At 47.1% G+C, this 21,259-nt stretch overlaps 1 protein-coding gene across 7 annotated transcripts in view; it reads right to left on the bottom strand.

The window, feature by feature from the left end:
* The window catches only part of BBS4 (Bardet-Biedl syndrome 4), a 127,991-nt gene that overhangs the window by 30,288 nt on the left and 76,444 nt on the right, over positions 1–21,259 (bottom strand). For 3 of the 7 annotated variants that reach the window (XM_073363110.1, XM_073363106.1, XM_073363108.1), the window contains 9 exons: positions 18,409–18,536; positions 16,814–16,868; positions 15,337–15,405; positions 13,986–14,138; positions 13,663–13,834; positions 12,357–12,426; positions 7,145–7,286; positions 5,853–6,063; positions 740–2,550 (listed from right to left, as the gene is read on the bottom strand). In XM_073363110.1, the coding sequence (XP_073219211.1) occupies positions 2,396–2,550; positions 5,853–6,063; positions 7,145–7,286; positions 12,357–12,426; positions 13,663–13,834; positions 13,986–14,138; positions 15,337–15,405; positions 16,814–16,868; positions 18,409–18,536 (1,155 nt within the window). In that variant the 3' untranslated portion in view covers positions 740–2,395. Of the gene's footprint in view, positions 1–739; positions 2,551–5,852; positions 6,064–7,144; positions 7,287–12,356; positions 12,427–13,662; positions 13,835–13,985; positions 14,139–15,336; positions 15,406–16,813; positions 16,869–18,408; positions 18,537–21,259 lie in introns of those variants that run through there. The other 4 variants (XM_073363109.1, XM_073363111.1, XM_073363107.1 and 1 more) reach the window with 3 other exon arrangements.

Genomic DNA, 21,259 nt, shown 5'->3' on the forward strand with positions numbered 1-21,259 from the left:
GAAGGAGAATGCTGTCCCCAAAGGTTATTTAAAACACCTCTACCATCCATGTGTGTACTCTGTAAACATGAAATCCTCGTTGTAAAAGCATCAGACGATCTTAGCATCCAGGAGCCTAAAAAAGGGGGCTACACACTTCTGGGGACAGGGCAAGTAGGGTGTAGCTCTTCAAGTATCTCCTCTCTCCTGAAGATCAAGGTGTATGGCTCCTCATGAGCCACACGACATTGTGAAACTGTCAGTGGGGCAGCAGCTGCTTGAATCAATTAAGTGTAGCAAATGTATTTCATAACCTGCTAGAAACAGGCCTTTCCCCACCCCTTTCTTTCCTCTGCTTCCACAGGCACTGTTCAGAGTAAGATTAAAAGTTCAACCAAACAGTTCACTACCAGTAAGACTAGTATTTGGGACAGTGGGAGAAGCCCCAGTCTTCCTGCTTCAGTGGATCACCTTCCCATGGGCATAGGCAGTCACCATTCCATGGTCTGGTCACCTATTTTATGTACTAACGCAAGGGGCTGTTCCCTCCCTAGTCTGAAAGGGGTTTTAATGTAAGGTACAAAGCAGTACATCAACAAGAGGGATTAAAGCAACTTTGTTTTGCTTATCAAGTCTTCCTCTGCCCACATTTAACTATTGCACCTAAATGCTGAAGAAACTGCACAGAGAGGTTTGAAGGGGGATGCTGAAGCTGAAGCAAACTGTTTATTTAAAAAAAAAATTCTCTCCATACTTTAGAAGTGAAGAAAACTCCTTGCCCCAGCTTTGTGCTCTTCCAGTAAAAATCAGTCCTCTCACATGCACCCCATGGAAATGACAGTGACATTCAGCATGACTATTTCAATATAAAACTGCAACTAACAAGATACTAGAATGATCAGTTATGATTTCGGTAAGTTGCTTCCCGTTTGTCTTGTCTACTTAAATTGTAAGCTCTCCAGAGAAAGAACTCTGTTTTGTACAGCCCCTAGCCCAGGGGGGCTTTGATCCAGGGGGATTTAACTTATGTGGGAGGGATGGAGGGAGGGCATCAGAAGGTAAGTGACTCTAAAGAAATAGGCTAATTCTCAGTTCCAACACATCCTCATGCCTGCTACCACCCGGCTTTCCTGAGACCATGAATCTACTTTTCAGGAAGAGAACTCTCCACTGGTGTAAGTTCCCAAAAACTGTAACTTCCCCAGGGATGCTGGAAAAGGCAGAAATTAAATCAGCCACTATTTCCAATTCTGTTTGGCTCTGTCAGCCTGTCCCTTCTCACTTAGTGACTGTGGGAATGGAATTGGTTCCAGCCCATCACCAGCAGAACAACCTGCTCAAGGTGCTAGTAACTTCCAGGAGAGCTGGGTGTTGAAGGCAAATTACTCCACACTCTTTAAAACTCCCACCAAACTGAGGCAGCGTGTTAGTAGGGTATCAAAGTGCCCCCTGCCTGCTGTAACTCTGCCAGCCAGAGCGCCCTGGAGTGAAACCAGCAAGAGACTTACATTGTGGATGAAAGTCCAGTCTCCTTTCATTTGCTACCAGCTAACGGGTGAGTCATTTACAGAGAAGTCTGCTCCCTCCCAGTCCCTGTCACCTCTACCTTGCAGGACTGACAGCACTGCAGACAGCTCTGAGGGAGGGAGCTCCTCTCCCAACGTACCAGGCAGGTGGCCTTGCAGCTAGCTGCCTGAGGAAAGGGGGCTGGAAATGCTTTCCCCAGGTTTATGGACAACCCCGACCAGAGGCTGGGCTTTGGTAAACAGGCATGCAGGTTGCACACATCTCCCTTTGAGCAATGGAGAGTGGCCTCTCCTCCAGGCCTGCGTTCAGGGTTGTTTCACTCCTTGGACTGATCTGGCTTCCACTCACTTGTCCTGTTAATTTTTCTAGCTTCTCCCCTCCTTCAGTTCTTCCACTGACCTTACTACAAGAGGCTGGTAGAGCTTCCTCTGAGCCAGCTAAAAGGCTCACTTGCCAAAGGGGCATGATCCTCTCTCGGTTCTAATTAGAGAACTGATCCAAGCTACTGCTTTAAAAGCTGCACAGTCACCGTAGTTGGCCCTCGCTAAACCATCCTATTGACTCAGCCCATCTCAGTGACTCAGCACCTACGCGGTGTGCAATGCTACAGCAGCCCCTCCCTCAAGGAAGTAAGGGATTGCACCTCTGTTCTCCCATGCAGTAGCACAGCAGCACGAGTGGGCAGCTCATCAGAACCTCTTCTGGGTGCCATGGAGCAAAGAATCACTGAGACAAGGATGAGGCCAGGTGGTAATGTCACTGTATCGGCATCCAGCTGCATTTTGCCTAAGCTCACGGTATGCTTGAGTTAAGAGGTGGCAGCGAAGATTTTTGCTCCCAACAGCCCAGCAGGCCCCCATGCCTGCCCATCCCATCCAGTGCTGCTGTTCTATTCTGTGGTCAGCCTGCTTTTGCGCTTCTCTTTTCTCCGTTCTTGGGGCTCTGTAGGGACTGTGGTCTCTTCGGGGCCTGTTTCTGAGCCCGGTTCAGGTTCCAGAGGCAGCGACGGGGGCTTTGCAAGGGGAGCCGATGCTCCAGCACCTGCTGATACAACACAGGGTTACAGCCACAGTCCCATACACTCCTCTTTATGCCACAGGAAACGGCAAATAATTGTTGAAGCAAAAGGCTGTGCCTGTGCTGGACCTAGGCATGTTGTCTGAATTTGGATGGATTATATGGACTAAAGGCATTAACACAGCCCAGTCACATTAACACAGCCCAGTCACTGTCCAGCACTGGCCAGTGTTAAACAAGGCTTGGCACACAGAGACCTCAGCCTGCTCAGTACCATGGCAAACACCATTAAAAACCCTTTGTACCCTTTCAGTACAGAGACAGTAAAAGAAGGAAAAACAGTGAAAGCCTTGGAAATGTAAAGCGTTAAGTGAGGCTTTCATTAAGATCCCTTGTTCCCTTTCTCTTCAGCTGGAGGGAGGTTTAAAAGGACTCCTCCTTGGTTTGACAGTCTCTTTGATGGTATCACAGATGATAACAACTCCTTGTTGGGAACAGAGAAGTTAGCTGAGGTGAACTGGAGCTCTTGTTATTGCTGCTGTTGGTAAAGTCCTCTCATCCCTGGTGGTGGCTGGGTTTCAGCTGGAGCTGGCAGAGGTGATAATATTGTCTGGGTCCCTCTCTCTGGCCTTCTCTCAGGAGCAGGATAAAGAAGGCCCGGGGTCCCATGATGGTTGGGCTCGCTCCAGTAGCCTCTGATTGTTCTTCCCTGCTTCTTTTTGTTCCTTCATACTCTTCCCACAAAATCTTTCTTTTAAGGACTCCGAAAGGGAGGAGTGGGTGGAATACCCCAGCCCAGCCCCACATTATTGTGTCCACCAGTTAGGCCTAGTATCCGACACATCAGTTGTGGTTCATTAATTTCCAGCTCTGCATCTTCTGTTCTTAACAAGCACCATTTCAACAGTAAGCGGGGAAGGAGCTGTAAGGGGAGTGGGGGCAAGGTGGTGCTGGCTTAGAGTGGGTTTGGGAGGCATGGGGGGAGTGGGAAAGGCCAGAGGCAATGCATGGAGTGGTCACGTGCCCCCGCAACCTTTCACTTGTGCTCAAATGTTACATGTCACCTCTTGTGTGTTCTCTTCCTTCTTCACATTATTTCTTCTCTTTCCTATTCCTCTCCTTTTCTCTTCTGTCTAATAAGAGTTTGGCCTAGCTGGCCAAGACTGCATATTTTGCAACACTGCTGTGAGCCTGTGCCCAGAGAGGCAATGAAAAGCAATGCCCTGAACAGCCCGAGGCTGGTACAAGTTGGCCAGGTATCAGAGTGTCTGATGGGACCATGTGCTGGGCCTGTGTTTTTCCAGCAATGAGTTTGCAAGTGAAAGTCAACACCAGAGACAGAAGTTGCATTTTTATCTTTGCTGTTCTTTTCTGTCTCCTTTTGTCTGTGTTTGTCCTGTTTTGTCTTCTTAGGAAACGGGGTCGGACTTTAGCAACAGCAGCAGCTGCAGCCCAGCTCAACTAACTTCTCTTTTCTCCCCAAAAGACAGTTAGTACCATGTTGATAACTCTTCTAAAAATGCTCTCCAGATAAAGGGAAAGGGCTATTGTTAAAGTGAAAGCCTTGCTTAATGCTTTACAATTCAAAGGCTTTAACTGTTTTTCCTTCTTTTTCTGTATCTTTACTGAAAGGTTACAAAGCCATTTAATGGTCTGTTTGCCATGGTACTGGGCAGGCTGAGGTCTCTGTGTGTCAAACACTGATCCGTGTTTAACGCTGTTTCATGTTGGACAGTTTCAGAGTCATGTTCAGACCTTTGACTCTTTGGGACCAGTGACCAGGTAGACCCTGAGGCCCCCTGCTGGAGGCCTTGTGGCCCTGCTCCCCAGAAAAGAGCAACAGAAAGGTCCTCCAAGCTGCCTAGAGTGGCAGCGGGCTGGATAGATCAGTCTGCTGACAGGGACTGGGGGAGTGAGGAAGGAGTAGCTTCTGGCTGGCTGCTGGGATTCAACTACTATGGGCCACGGGGAAGTGGCCCAGGGAAATAGAGCAGCAATTACTAAAGAGACGCAACATGGGGCTGCTATACTTAACAGGTTCCCTGGGTTGGGACCTGAACACTGGGTGGGACTGGGTTCCCCCCACCAGCCACTGAGGAAAGTGGCTACACCATAAGGAAGGGAATTAGAACTGTGGCACCCCAGGGAAGGGAGCTGCACTGCGACTGACTCAGCAGGGAGCTGTGGTCAGTGAACTGAGCCCAAAGGGGTGGCTCAGCAGGAAGCTGGGGTCACTGAGGACTCAAGTTGGGGCAAGAAGTCCCCAGGGAAGAAGCCCTTGGGGCACTGCTTAGTTCCAGAGTAGGAGCCTTGCAACCTAGCCGGATCAAGCGAGGGTACCATGATGAGCCCTGCTGGACTGATTAATGACTGAGCCCAGGGAGGGCTGCAGAGGACACACCAACTGAGGGTACCACAATGGGCCCTGCTGGACTGTTTTAGAAGACTGATCCCAGGGAGGGCTGCAGGACACTGGGGATTGTGTACCCTGGAAGGGGTTTTGTTGCACACATGGACAGTGTGAGACTCGGCCAGAGGGCCTGAGGAGCACAGCAGCCAACGGGGCACTGTGAGCAGAAGAAATTGAGAACGCTGCAGGCACACACACACTCGAGCAGGGGTGCTTGTGAGAGGTGAGTGTACGCCATTTCAGGACCAACTGTTCCATCCACATTAACAGAACACGCCCCAACAGCTTCAACAAGGAGTAGCCTGGCTCGCTGTCGCCCGTTGACTGATGATGATTTTATTCTATTTTCTATCTGCAGTAGGATGGAACTCACTAAAAGGGAGGGGTCTGGCTGCTGCTAGTGTCACCTGGAACAACTCAGTGTTTGTTTTGTGAATGAGAGGATGGCCCTCCTCCTTCTTCTCCCCTCTACCAGGAGCCTGCCTCTCTCTTCTGCCCCCTCCAATCTCAGCCATCTGTTTTCTAATGAATGAAGACAAGGGATCCCACTGTTCACACCACCTCCTTCCCAGAGCCAAGGGAGGAAACTTATCTCATGGTAACACACTGGCCAGCATGGCTGGGGCAGGAAGAGAAACGGTTAGATTTCAGCAACCTTATGGGAGCACTACGCTATAACGCAATGCTCGTACTCGATAGGAAGAACACACTTGTTCCACACAACTTAACTCATGGAGTTGGTCTTGTCACATGCTAAGTTCTTGTGCCTATATGTGCCACCATGTAAGTGTCTTGCTAAATATACTCCATAATCCAGGGTACAGGGAGTGGGACAGATGTGCCCACTTGGCAGTGAATTCTTCCGCTAATCCCAACACCCTCTCCTCTCATGCCATACAGAGATGCAAAAGAGACCTACCTGTAGAAAGCTGCATAGTCTTCCCATACCCAGCTGCTGAAGACATGGCCTGACCCAGGGCTTGGTTCGAGCCCAGAGGTTGCTGAGTGCTGGAGGGTTTGCTAGATGTAGCGTTTCGCTGCTTTGATTTGGAATCTCTAACAGGTTTAGTCCAGACTAGACTCTCCCCTGCCTGAAGGGCAGCTCCCACCTTCTGGGCCACATCCACCATCTTCTCGTGCAACAGAAAGAGAGGAGAAAATCACCACCAGGTACACTTTCGGCAGGAGCCAGGGCAGCAGCGCCTGTCCAAGCAGGGACCACTATGCCTCAGCTTCCATCTGTGGGTTTTAGCAGCGGCTTCACCCTAGAGCTGGGCTTACAGCAAGGACGGTGGTCAGCTCGAAGGGAACATGACACACAGTGTAAGGGTTTCCCAACAGGAGATGGCAACTCACAGTGGCCTCCACTCTGATGGTGAGCACAGGAGTAAATGATGCCCCTCGCTGAAGGTGCACAGCCTGCCTTTCTTGAAAAAGAATGCACTACCCCACAGCTCTACACTCAGCCCTGAGAAACCTGGGTGAGGAGGAGCTGATTGTGAAGTTTTCAGATGAGGTAACCGACCTCTTCCCCAAATCTCACAAACTCAGAGGATGGGAGCCAGAAGTAGACACTGCATTTTGTTTCTTACCAGGAGCTATGAGCTCAGATTCCAGTGTCACAATACATTGCGGAGTTACACATAACTGGTTAGCGCAGCCACAGTGCTGTAGTGAAGCACAGCTCTGATAATCTATTTGTTTCAGAAAGAATCCTGACTTTTTGTTCATAGATTGAAAAGCCTATTTTAATAGTAGAGAGGAAGCAAGTAGCTTTCACTGGGTACCTGGTCCGGCTAGGTGTGTCTAGATAACTGATCCAGTCTCTATTAACTGGACTCAGGTCCCAAAAGGTATAGGGACGCTCCTGCTCACTGGATGCCACTCAGGGCTTGTTTACGTGGTGGGTTAACATGCTGTACGGAGGTGTGGTTTCTGAAGAGCACTGAAAGGTTCACATTAATTGGGCCATGCAGACCGTCCTGAGGCACAGTGAAGGTTCCCTAACGGTTCTGACCCAGCAAGGGTGCACTCCAGAACCGTTAGGGACCCTTCAGTGTGCCCCAGCAGGGTCTCCACAGACCAATTAATGTGCCACACATCAGTGCACTCCATCCCCGTACAGCACATTACGCCACCAGGGGGACAAGTCCTCTTACAGCACGGGATCACCAGCTACTTGCTTCCAGCTGGCTGTTCTTATTAACATACTTCAGGGTCAAAGTCGAGAGTGCTGTTCTCCTTCAGGGAGTTGACCTTCTTCTCCATCTCGTGGTACTGGCATAGTGCTCCCTTCTTATCCCCTTGGTTGTAGAGCAGCACAGCGTAGTTCAGATTGACCAGGGGATTGCACCTGCAGCAGACAGCCCACAGGATCAGTAACATACACTGTCAAGAGTAACATTCTTAAATCTCAGGTGAGAACTGATTCTGATACTACCACTGTGCCGAGCTGGCTACACCCAGCAAAGCTGGAGATCCCACACTACCAAACAGCCTCCAGGTACTCTGCATATGACCATGGCAACCTTCCTGGGAAGCAAGTGCTCAGAGCGATGCAGTGAGATTGCTCTAGTGTTACTGTTAAGGTTGTTCAGCTGTTCCTAGTTGAAGCCCCTGGTTTCCGCTGCTCCTAACCTTTCAGGCTGACATGCTCTATGCTTGATCTCTGCTGGAAAGCAAGTTGTTTTTGAAAGACCGAGCACATTTGGTTCAGCAATACTGAAGTAGGAAAAACAATACACTTTCCCCACCCACAAAAAAATTGTGCAACATTTGGGACCAGCTCGACAGACCAAACAGCTGGGGCGGTCACTTACAGTGGAGTGCAGGAATGGCCCCAATGAGATGCCATGCATGAGTGTGTTTTGGCTAAGAGGGGGTTTGCTGCAGAGCTGCTAGAGAACACCAGGGCAGGGTGAGCTTCTGTGCTTCTTGGCAGGTGTGTAGCTATGGAAGCAGCTGGGGAAGCCTGGCTGACAGGGGAGCCATGAACACAAACTGGGTTTGTGTGCACAGTTGTATACAACTTGCTCTAAAATGGCAGCAGGCACCCACCAGTTTGGTGGGGAAATTTGTGCTCAGTGAACTTTGTGTACCGAGCAAGTGAAGTATTCCATGTAAACCTGGTTTCAGCGTAACAGCCGTGTTAGTCTGTGTTCACAAAAAGAAAAGGAGGACTTGTGGCACCTTAGAGACTAACCAATTTATTTGAGCATAAGCTTTCATGAGCTACAGCTCATGTTGCATCCGATGAAGTGAGCTGTAGCTCATGAAAGCTTATGCTCAAATAAATTGGTTAGTCTCCAAGGTGCCACAAGTACTCCTTTTCTTTTCATGTAAACCTGGTTTCAATGTTAATGGCTCCTTCGACTGCTTAGCCTCCTGCTAAAGTCCCTCTCGCCAACCTAAACCTGGTTGGCCAAGTGTTTGTGTGTCCAGATCTGCAGCTGGAGTAAGTGCCTGTAAGTGGCACTTCGAGCTGCACTGTGCAGCACCTCTGCACAAATCTCCTCCATGTCTCCCATCCCCTGCCCCGGGGGAGCTGGGTGAATTGGCAGCTGTGAAGTCAGTCTGCTTGTCAACAGGGGGAGGTAGAAAGCATCCTATGGACCCCTTGTCTGAGCACCCACAAATCTTAATGTGCACAGTGGTTCAGTGGTGGGTGGGTCTTTACACTGTGCTGGGAGAGCCCTACTCTGATCCATATAAGGCTTCTGCCACTCTGAAGATCTGCAGGAGAAGGGCTCTCTCCTCACAACTGTGGGACAAGACAAGCTGGTGGCGTGAAGCCGCACGGTTCCAGGTTCTGGAATTGACACATGCTACTGACAGTGTCTGACAAGCCAGCAGAGTCTCAGGATGCTGCAGAACAAAGCTCTCTCATCCCTTTTTCCCATCTTCCTTCCCTTCTACCCAAAAAGTTGAAGTTCCATGCAAGGACTATGTTAAGAATGTGGCATTCCCCGATGTTGGAGTGCTGTGCTGTGCTGTGCGGTCCTATCACTCTCTGGATGCAATGCTGAGTGTTTATTTCAGAAATGCAGTTTGGCTCCCAAAATTCTCATTTTCCAAAGCTTCCAGGCTCTTAGGTAACGCACAGAAACCCCATGCAGTAGCTTTCCCTCTAGCAGTCCCTGCAGTGCTCTGACAGTGCCAATTGTGTGGGCAAGCTAAATGAGCAAGACAGTTGACTCCCTCTGCTCTCTGTTGGTGTATGGACATCAGTGGCCGGGTCCCCTTTCTTCCTTGAATAGACAACATGGCTTACATTCTAACTGAGATTCCCATATTTTGCCTGAGGGATGCACTGAGAACTCACTAGGAGTCTGAACACGGCACTATCTTTGTAGAAAACTGAGTAAAGTGTGTCTGCCTCCTCTTGGGTACAAACAGGTGATCCACTGAGACAACAAGTCCCAGCAGGCAATGCTCTGTCTTGATTCAAGTGGTCTGATGCTTGCAGTTCATTCTGACTTGCAGGCTGAGAGGTAGAGGGCCATGGGCTGTGTTTGGCCAGGCCTTCTTTAGAATCAGAATCACCTTCCAAGGGGAGGAACACTAATAAGTGAGTGCATTAGAGGCACAATTTATAGTTGTACTTCTCCTCCAGGGAGGATGACCTTGCATGTAAGAGCAAGGATGAACCATCTGCACCTATCGCAACAGATGCAGAGCAAGTGCGCAGTGCTTCTGAACACTGATCAATAAAGTCGTGTCAGGAAGCTGGCACCCATTCCTGGTGTGAAAAGAGGCTGTTGGTGCCGGCCAAGGAGACCAGTACCTTTACTCTCTTCTACAAGACAGAGGCCGCGCTCTTTGTGAAAGGTTCGAGTGCTGGAGACTGAAGCTTTGAAGATTGTCTGATAAGCAGCAAATCAGACTGTGTGCTGACCATGACCAGTGTTCCCTCTAATTTTTCCTACCCATGTGCAGAATAAATTTTGTTATGTGCACCAAGAGGGAGGTGATGTGTGACACATCACCTTCCTATTGGTGCACATAACAAAATTCATCTTGTGGGGTGGGGCCGAGGGTTTCGGAGTGTTGTAGGAGGCTCATGACTGGGGCAGATGGTTGGGGTGGGGGTGTGGGTTGGGGTGTGTGAGGGCTGTGGCTGGGGGTGAGGGCTCTGGGGTGTAGCCGGGGATGAGGGGCTCTCGGCTGGGGCAGAGGTGTGGGGCAGAGGGCTCTGACTGGGGGTGTAGACTCTGAGGTGGGTCTGGGGATAAGAGGTTTGGGGGTGCACTAGAGCTCCCCAGGGCTACAGTGGAGAAAGAGGACTCCCCTCAGCTCTCTCTCCTTGCAGCAGCACCTGGGATGGCGGGGAGAGGCGCCTCTCCCCCGGCCACGGCAGGGCTGGGCTTGCTCAGGGCTGGGGGAGGGGCACATGTCTCCTGGACACGGCAGGTCCAGGGCCAGGCTGGGTCGGGGCTGAGGCGCCTGTCCCCCGGCTGCAGAAGGTCCAGGGCTGGGCTGGGTAGGGGAAGGAGGAGGGGCGCCGCAGCAGGGCCGGGGCTTGGGGAGAGGCATCTCTCCCTGGCACAGTCTTGAACGCCAGCACGTCACTTAATAGGCAGCTGCGCAGCCACGCAGCTTAGAGGGAACATAGGCCATGACTATGGGTCATGGGTAAGCAATGCGACAAAGCTGTAGCGAAGGAGACTGTTAAAAAGGTGATCTGATTGCGTTTAGGACCTAACTTATTAATTTCCTTTAACACAGAAACTATTTCTAAAGCACTGATCCCACATCTAAAAACCTCACTGCCTCTGTCAGAGCCCAGGAAATAGATACACCCTGGAGAACAACCTTTATGCAAAAAACACTGGGGTGGGGGTAGGCAAGAGCTGATTTATAAGAGCTGTCCCCAAAGAGCAGAGAAGGAAGTGGACAGGTAGGACAATCATTACTTAAGGAAGCAATGGGAGAAAGGAGACCCATATATTAGCCACTGTCAGAAAGAGGAGACCTCTTTTATAAAGACACCCACAAGGTCCTTTTCTTTCCAGACTTCAGTCTGGCACCCAGAGGAAATATGATATGCTGCTGCTATAAAAATTATTTATGGAGATGGAAACAGAAACTGTAGTCATCTCCCCAGCCAAACTGTGTGAGATATGCCAGAAGAGAATACCCATGGGAATGGGATAACTGGAGAAAGTACAAGGGATGTCAACTGAACAAACCACAGAGATCCAACGCTTAAACAGCCTGAGTTTGCCTCCCAGCAATCAATGGCCGTTGGTTTGAATGTCAGCTTTGATGCGGTTTTGTTTTTCTGCTAATTCTACATGGCTGCGGCATCATGAGAGTGCCAGGTAGTTAGGCAGCATTTGTAAAGCTGAATTCTAATTCATGCACTTTGATCTACCCACAAAACACAGTACCAAGCAGCCTGAATGCGCTCCTTAACTCATCTGATCCCCTGACAAATCACAGAGGGCTTAAATTCTGAAAGCTAGGAGAAAGAAAAAAGGACTTGGTGGGCAGTGAATTTGGTGTGAATGTTTGTTTCATACATGCAGCATGCTCCCTTATTGTAGGGGTGTTCACAAGTTACCAATGACATGTTATTGGCAAAGGTGCAGTTTTACTCTGAAAAGCAACTCAGTAAAAAAAGCACAGTGGGGAACTGTGTATCTTGTCTCTCAATAACTCCTGTCTAAACGTGCTCAGTTTATGAGCTTTCAAACAGTCTTGGGTTCCCTAAGTCAGCCTGAGATTTTCCTCCCTACACCTTTTCACAAGTAACATTATGCAGGCCCCATTTCTTCAACGAGATTGCATGGTTGTAGTGGAAACTGAGGGCAGGATTTGTCCACATGATTTGACCACAGTTAACAATTCTGCTGATGCATGAGTGGGAAGAGACTCCAGCTCTCTCTCCCAGTGCTGTGTAGGGCTAACAGGAGTAAGAACTTTGCTACTAAAGCGAGCAGGTCAACTCTCAATATGTATGTGCTGAGTGAGGGGCTGTTTCCACGGTCACTTTGCAGAGCACAACTGCACTAAAATATCAAACGTGTTTAAAAACCTGCTGTTCTTTTTATAGGCTTTGGAACTTCCATCATTGCTAAGGCTCCATAGAGGAAAACTACCCGTCACCACTGCCATCCGGCTGTAGAGAGAAGAGACTAAAAGACTGGTGCTGTGTGGTTCACCTTGTTGCCATTACAGATTAAATTGTTTACCATTAGTGAAGGCTCTCGTTATAGCCCTATTATCAGTATTATCATAATGTCTAGAAGCCCCAACCAAGATCAGGGCTCCATTGCACTAGGTGCTGTACGTAGACCTAATGAGAAATGGCCCCTGCCCTGAAGAACTTACAATCGAAAGAGACCAGAGGGACAAAAAGGGAAACAGATGAGCAGTGGGGGGGAAGTGGCTTGCCCAAACGACCATCAGGATTAAGACTTACTGGTCCAGCGCTACAGCTTGCTCATAGGATCGTTTTGCATTCTCAACATCTTCGAGGTTTGTCAGAGCCACTGTCCAAAGAAACACAGGAACACAAATAAGCTCGCTAGCAATGCAAACCCTCCAATTCACTCCTCTGAAATAGACTTTTCTGCTTTCCCAGGCATAGAGCCTATTTGCAAAGGATAGTTCTGAATGTCAATGCTTTATTCCACTGCTCTTGGAGCCCCTACATCTGAATCAGGAACAGCAATGACACCTCCACAGGAACTGATTTTAAACTCTTTAACTAGCATGGGACATACATTCTTGAGTTGGAAGGTTCCTATTAAACCTGTCAATCAAGATTTTTGTAGCCAGCTGTGCCTACTCCACGGCATGCCTTGCTTGTATGCAGAAATCAACACCACTATGAACACTTCCCACACCCAGCCAACTGCAGTAAAGAAAGTAAATGGTGAATTCTCTGTAATTTGAAGTCTTTAAACTATGATTTGAGGACTTCAATAACTCAGTCAGAGGATATGGATCTATTTCAGGAGTGTGGGGGGAGGGGTTTGAGGTTCTGTGGCCTGCAATGTGCAGGAGGTCAGACTAGATGATCACAATGGTTCCTTCTGATCTTAAAGTGTATGAGACCAGAAGTTGAGTCCCAGTCCCAGAAAGAAGAGAGACATTAGCGATCTGTCTGGATTTTAGGAATCCTGCAATTAAGGTACCTGCTCAAAGTCAGGGCTTCTATGCAGGTTACCCAGATCGTTTCATCTTCCAGTGCCTCTGCCAGAGTAGGGAGGAGAACAAGGTGAATCCCCCTCTTGAATGTACACAATCCCCTTACCACTGGAGTTGCAATGCCTAGTTTCTAGTTTTTCTAACCTTGGATTTAGTGCTGGTGAGGAGTGCCAGACTGAGGATACCACAGAAACCCCAGTGCTCTAACCCAGAAGTCATTGCATGAGCAGCACCAGTGCAAGCTTCTCTGCATCACCCCACAATGGTCCTCCCATAAAAGCTGGGACCAGCCATGGTGGTTTGGAGGACGTAGTCACTAGTCTATAGCAAGAACTGTATTTCAGTGAGTGAGAAGGCGTTGACTTTTGGTCACTGAAGATCTGATTTCAAACCAGTCCATGACCTGCTGGTGAAAAACTTCTGAATACCAGAATGCTGAGTTATCCAGTCTCAGATAACAACTTGCACCACCTCTTGCTTTCCCACCTTAAAATCTGATATTTCCCAAAGATGATATTCATGCAGCTCTGTGGGGTAGGAGGAAGGGGAGAGGGCAGGAGGGAAGGGTCATTTACCTGCCAGAAGCATGTAGAGATCTCCCATCCGGGGCTGGAAATTGACAGCGGCGCTGAGAAAGTGGAAAGCAGATGCATACTGCTGCATTGTCAGGTGGACTAGCCCCAAATTGTACAGAATCTTCCAGTCAAAGGGAGCTAAGTAGTTGGCTCGCTTCAGGCAACTGATAGCCTGCAAAGAGGAACAACACTGCTAGTAACATACCCTGAGTGGACAAGACTTTCTCCAGTCTCCGCCACAGAGGGAGGATCCTTGTTTTATATTTGTTCTTACACAAATCAAATTAAATATAGATGGAAATGGAAGGGAACCAGGCACTTACTGCCACGTATTTCTTCTTGCCGAAGAAGCACATTCCAATGTTGTTCCATAATGGGGGGCTTTCAGGCATGGTGTAGGCTACTACCCTGTACTTGGTGAGGGCTACATCAAAATCTCCGTGAGTCTGCATCATACTGCCAGCTGCCAAGATAGCCTTCAAAAGAGCTTGACAGTGAGTGGTTGAGGCACTGGGCTTCCCCAAACATGGTGAGGAGAAAATGCTACAAAGTTATTAAACTAAAAACAAGACCAGTGGTCTGAGCGGAGATTCTCTTTGGGGAACTCTCTGCTAGAGGCTTCCAAAGTAAGAACAACTGGGAAATCTACATCCTGGCTGGGAGAGGGCAGGGCATTGGGAAAGGGTCCCATGCTTTCCACATCCTCTTTCCTGATCAAGGTGGCTAATAAACGCTGCATCCTGACTAGCTAATTCTCTTTCAGTGATTCACAATAAAAGCTTCCAGAAGTCTGGGTTCTGAAAAGGTCCAGATACTAATCATTTCTTTCATATGACAAACTGGAACAGAAACCTTCCCAGGGCAACTTAAGGGGAGATGAAAACATTCCTTAACTCCAAGGCATGTACAGCAAACCCTGGACAGTTCACACTACTGGCTGAGGGTGACACTGCAAACTACTGAACGTATGTGATTAAAAAGAAAATCAAAGATACTGCACCAAAATTAACTTAGTTTAAACTAAACTACATTTGTCCAATAAATTATTTGTAATACTTCACAGCGAGCTAGCGTAGAGTCTGGAAAAGTAATGTAGTCTTCATCATAATAATACTTGGTTTGTATTTATTCATTGCTTTTCCATCCATAGATCTCAAAATGATTTACATTATCCCCATTATTCAGATCTCATCCTTAACTAGCTAGACCAAAGTTACCCTCCATTATAGCTGGGAGAGAGACCATGTATGAATTACGATCTTTGCAGACTAGCAAAGGAGTGATGTTCCACCACACCATCCTTATTCACTTGTGTCTGTGCTCTGCTCCAGAAAGTCGCAAAGGTATACTGAATTCCCAGGAATGTGGTGCACAGCGCTCGTGATGAATTGCAACAGTTTGAAGTAATAGGTTAGAGAAAAGTAATTTCCATTTGTTAAAAATTCTTCTATGAAAAATATATGAAACTTTCCATTAAAAGCAAACAGGCCCCATAGATAATATCCTCTATCCCCATCAGATGGAGGTCACAGAAATGCATTTTGGAACAAGCTTTTTAGGAGCTTGGCCTCCTTCTCAGCCCATGCTCTGGTACTGGGGATATTTTACACAAGAATTAGTTTTTACAGGCCTAATGTCATCACTAAATTGGCTAGTATATATTCCTCATGGTACCTTATAATTGGTGGGATCATATGTAAGTGCGTTTCCAAGATGTTCAAATGCCTTCTGATAAACCCCAAGCTGGGAAAAAACAAAGGAGTGTCAGAAATGCAGGCCCAGAAGGGTTAAATGTGCAGATGATAAACAGTGCTTTTGGTTATCACTTAAAGTAAGGGATTCATAAGAGTTAGCTTTATTCTGTTGCAGTTACACTCTCACATGTGCAGTGTTCTTACTTCACAATCCACAACCAGCTGGAACAAAATGGATTCCTCTGATAACAGAGGGAACACAACTCAACCCAACGCAGACTGTCTAGCCCAGAAACTAGATTTCTATATAGTTTGTGTTGGGGAATAAGAACCATCTGGAGAGTTTTTTCTACAATGGAGCAGGGACTGACTTCCTGAGCACTATAAGCCACAGCACAGATTCCCTGACCACTTTTTCTCCCTCCCCATGCCCTCCACAGCACCCTTCCCTGGACAGAAATGCCCCAAAGTCTATCTGCTTAGACTGCCCTCAACAACTGAAGTAAATGGGACTTGAGAGTGCTCAGCAGCATTGTAGGCCCATACAGAAGTGAAGCTAACCCTGACCACATGCTTAAGTCCCACTGGCTTCAATGGAGATACTCAGGAATTGCACTGGTATAATTAAGATATAAATTCAACCCATGGTGTCTCATGTTGGTCCATGAATTTATTCAAACTCCATTACCTTCCCCTTCCCCCACAACTGCACCAGTGCCTATTAACAGAAGGCGTCTAACCCCTGCTGTGACTCATGGAGACAATCAAGACTGGCAAGGTATTTGGAATGAATTTTGGAGTCCAGGGATGTGATACACCACAAAAAAGCAAAGTCACAGTGTGGACAGTTGTGCAAGTTTCTGCCCATGCTACTCTGCCCAGGCACCATACTTTGCTCTGCCTCTCCTGCTCCCTCCACAGCTCTACTGATGTCCTTCAATCTTGGCCTGCAGCCCCCTTCAGCAAAGGATGACAGCTGTACCAAATACTGCAATGAGGAGGTAATTTGGGAGACAGATGATCTTTTGCTCATGACCCAAGTCCCTAATGATAAACGTGCCTGTGTTATTTAAATCAATTCCGATTTTCTCCAAGGTGCATTAGTGTTAAACAATTTCATGGCTGCTTTTCTAAGAGAATAACTCGCTAAGCTCCTTCCCCAGAAACAAGGTAATGACTAGTCATGTTTTACTGTACTTGGAAGAGTGAGTGACACAATTAGGGCAATAGCCAAATAGAATTCCTGCTCTGGCTCAGAACTAGGAAATCAAGTTACTTCCCTTCAGGAGACAAATGAGAAAAGAAGAGATAGAGGAGCAAGCTCCATCTTGTCTGATGTGCCCTTTTGAGAAATATGTCAAACTCACATGGAGATGAATAGAAATTTACTCCATATGCAACTGCCAAGCCATTTAAAATATAATTAGGTCCACATAGTAGCCAGCAGTGTTTTGTACCTGCAAATAGAGTAAACCCAGGGTCGTAAGGAGCTCTGTGTTTTCTGGAGAAAACCTGAAATACAAAACCCAAAGTTTTACAATTCTTGGCAGTACTAATACAAGGTGAAGTGTGGAACCCCTGAGACTCCACTCAATGTAAGAAATATCCCTGTTACTACTGCAAATATAACCAACTAATAATATCACCTTCACCACCACATGTTATATCTGAGCACCTCAAAATGTTTTACAAAAATTAATCACTCCTCATGCCCCTCTGGGAAGTAGGTAATATTTTATGTGGGTAAACTGAAGTGCAGGAGGTTAAATGACTTGCTTAAGATCTCAAAATCACTGTCAGAGCTGGAAACAGATCTGTTTTAACCACAAGATCACCTTTCCCAAGGCAGAATGCAGGCAATAGCTTTGTGGCTGATGGGTAACTTACACTACCCCATTCAGCTGAACTGAGAACAAGACAGACTCACCCCAAATGGACACTTACAATGAATGTGTCATGTATTTTCAATTGCAGTTTATGATTCCCAAGCCCTCATCTCTAACTCTACCTCATGTACAGTTTTGTAGGCTCTTTAAAAAGGCTCCACATTTTCAAGGCCTTTCAAGCAAATAATAAATAATGAGCAGCAAAGAGAGAAAAAGCAGATTGGGGACACCACATACTAATGAACTAGCTGCTTATACAGAGAGTTAGGTTCCACACCCCAGTTTGGAAGGTGCATTGTGCTAACACCTAGAGGTCTCAACCAGGTTGAAATCCCGTTGTACAAAGTGCTGTACAAGGATAAAGCAAGGACTGTCCCTTCCTCAAAGTTTGGAATCTACAACAGGCAAGGCATATTAGGTTGTAACGTCTTTTGTTCTCTGTTTGGGTATGATAATACAAATAATAAATTACACCACCGCCAACGGGGATGAGAAACAGGAGAGGATGGGGATGGGGTAACAAAACTAATAGGATGCTTTAGCTCAGACTAGCTGTATGCACAGTTCCAATGAGCAGCAGTAACTGCCAATTTTCTTTCCTGGACATCTGTCCACTATGCAAAACCACTGCTAATTTAGCTGGTGTGGGACAATGCAGATCAGGATTGAGGGACTGGGCTGGAAAACTTACAGCACCAGCCTGGCTCTAGCCAGGCTATTAGATCCTCACTTTCATGCATCAAAAATTCACCCAGTGAAGTATATAACAATCCAGTAAGTTCAAAATGGCTGTTGATTGCTCACTGCTCTTGCCAACAGTAAAGCTGTGACAGTCGTGAGCAGCAACCATTCAGCTCTGTGTTTCAGGCTTTAGCACATGAATCATGGGACTGGAGAAGTGGATTTTGTATACATTTGCTCCCAGCACCTCCATTCATTTCTTGGCAAGGGCTCCACTCTTCTCTTGGCAAGGGCTTCAAAGAGGTACCTCTATCCCTGACACATTGTCAGCTGGAGTAAGAGCACTGCAGCCAAGAACAGAGATGGTCACACAGATGGGAAATCCCAGATCTGCCCAGGAGCATTGTCATTTTAAAATCATCAGACACATTCCTGAATTCACCAATCAAAATTCTCCTAAAGAGGTGGGGGGATGAAATTCTTACTCCACTGCTTTCTTATAGACTTCGATGGCTTTGTCGGTCTCCCCTTGCAGCAGGTGAATTTTTCCCAGCATCATGTATGTCAGATCATGCCTGTTGAGCTGCAAGGCATCGTTCAGCTGGTCTTTTGCCTACACACAAAACCACACACAGAACAGAGAGAGTAAAATCAATGTGGTTGCAGAGTTGACAGTGAAGCAATGACCCAAAAGCTGTCAGCTGTGAGAACCAACCCTCGTGTTACTACATGGAGGGAAAAGGGATCAAAGGCTCCAGCCAAGTTTGAAGAATCTTATTATAAAGGCCCAACCTATGAGGTGGTTGTTGAAATGAGCTCTGCAACAGGAGTCATGGGTTTTTAGGGAGAGCACTTCAAAGCTGAGCACTTGAAGTCAAAGCAAAACATATTGATCTGCCAAGAGAGATACAGAGGCCCATTTGTTCCTGTACAGTATCCGAGATCCCTTGGGGGCTGCTAAGTTTGTTCCCTTAAAATATGCATTTACAGTTCACTTCACTGCAAAATGCTCATGCTAGCAATGAGCCAGGATTGCCATGTAAATGCAGAAAGAATTCAACAGCTCTAGCCAGGCACACGTAAATCCCCTCCAATGGGGAACACTTCCAAACTCTTATTACTGTAACATCTTCCTCTTCCTCCCAAGTTGAGCCAGTGGGAGGGCAATAAAAGTTTGCAGCTTTCTAGCACATGGCACATTAAAAGAAGAGATGCTGACAAGGTAAAAGACAGAAAAGGATTTATGCAGTACTGGATATTCATTACCAGCAAATGTTAAACAGCCAGCCATCTCCACAGGCTTCATTATATTTTATAGGTCCATGTGATGTTATGTAAAAAGTATGCTCTCCCCAGAGGTAAGGCTGTCAGACTAATGGGACACTTTATAGGCTAACTGGTCCCCAATTTGAGATACCTTTTTCTTTCAAAAGTATTCTGATATACTTATATTTTCCCCATAAGCCAAATGAATGAAGGGACATCATCACAGATGGCAGGTCACAGATATGGACCTACCTTCTAAACATCTCGCTGTTGCTTTGCAATGATAGGGAAAGGTGTATGAGTAGAGCCCTGCAAATCTCTGGATGCAGATATCCACGGACCATATTTGCAGATTGTGGATCGGATGCAGATACAAATTTTGTATCCATGCAGGGCTCTAAGTATGAGCTCAATACAAAGACTGCAGTATTCTTAACAGAAGCAGTTTTAAAGGAGGCCTGACCTAACTACAACCTTGCTGTGATGTGGACTGTAACAGATACAGTGAGTCCACCACCCTGGCTTGATGGTGCACTTAGATTGTGTAATTCAATACTGATTTTAAGACGAATACAGCTCCCACTTGAGGCAGCAGACAATATTTTCTCTCTGCCAGGGATTGATTAGTAAGGGAATTTTTACATTTTTAGAGGCAGGGAGTGGGGAGATCAAATTGGGAACCAATCGTTCCCTTGAAATTCTGTGTTTTCCATCTAAAACAGACACCTCACAAAATCAACACCAGCAGCTCAGTTCTCATCAGGGGAAGCTATGCAGTGACACCTAAGTGAGTAGCATGAAATGACATATTTGGAGGGAGTGCAAGGGGATCAAGAGTCCAATTTCAAATTTCCTAGGTGTTCTTTTATTAGTTGCTAAGCCCCAAAAGCACTGCCAATGCATCCACCCCCATCCAGCCACTCCACAGCAGCAGAGCTGCTCTGTGACCTCTGCTCCAGGCTTCCTGTGGGAGTAGCTTCTGCACCACTAGCAAGCCTGCCATGGAGGCAGGGAAAAAGATGAGCCCCTCCAGCTCAGCTGCTCTACAGTGCACAGGACCCCTTGCTACCTCCAACATGGAATCTCCAAATCCTGCCCTCAGCCCTGTGCAGAGCCCTTTCTCAGCCCCTGAGAACTTCCCACCACTGAGCCCAGCTGCTTGGACCATATGCTGGGGCCAGGATTTGGGCCTTACACCATTTCCATCTTCAGGAAGGTACATCCCATGAGTTATAACCACCTCCATGAGGCTAGAAACTCATCTACACCTTTGTAAAAGGTTCCAAGACAGGAGGAGCATCCCCTGGTGTCAGAGCATGGTTTGTTATCCAGCTAGACAGGCAAACTCTAGGGGTCATCTCAGAATGGCTAGAAGACTTCTTTGAAAAATGGAAATACTCTCTGGAAAATCCTAGTTCAGACAAGACCTGTCAGATCCTGTCTAGACTAGAGTTCTTGGTCGTTTTGTAACCCAAATTCACTGGTTGCCAGTTTACTCAAGTTAATTCCCACAACTGCAATGGCAAATATAAACACCCCACATTGCTTTTAAACAGGAAATGAAGTTTATTCTATGGCTTAGCCTAGAGTGAGCCACCAACATTTGGGAAGATGTCCACATTTTCATTTATAGTCCTGTTGGTTAACTTGAATGAAGTGTCAATCTTGAGTTACAGCATGACCAAGAAGTCTAGTTTAGACAGGGTCTAAGAGGCTTACACCATCCCCTTTTGGCCACCTCCAAACCTCATTTCACTCTGCACACTGCCAGGGGATACATCTGTTAGTTACGGACTCATTAGTGGCTGATTTGTAAAGGGCTGAATGCCAGAATTTTACTGATGTAGCTGCTCTTGTGAGTTTATAAACAGAGAGCTCTGTTGGATTAACATAGGTGGAATAAATAGGCCCAAAGAAACAAAAGTGTTAACATGACCTTCAGAGTATGTCTACACTGCAATTAAACACCCTCCCCACTCGCAGGGTCCCAGAGCTCAGGCTTCAGCCCAAGCATAAATGTCCACACTGCAATTTTATAGCTCCGCAGCCTGGGCCAGCTTGCATGGGCCA

The sequence above is a fragment of the Lepidochelys kempii genome, chromosome 10, assembly GCF_965140265.1.
Source record: "Lepidochelys kempii isolate rLepKem1 chromosome 10, rLepKem1.hap2, whole genome shotgun sequence".
In the NCBI taxonomy this organism is placed as follows: Eukaryota; Metazoa; Chordata; order Testudines; family Cheloniidae; genus Lepidochelys; species Lepidochelys kempii.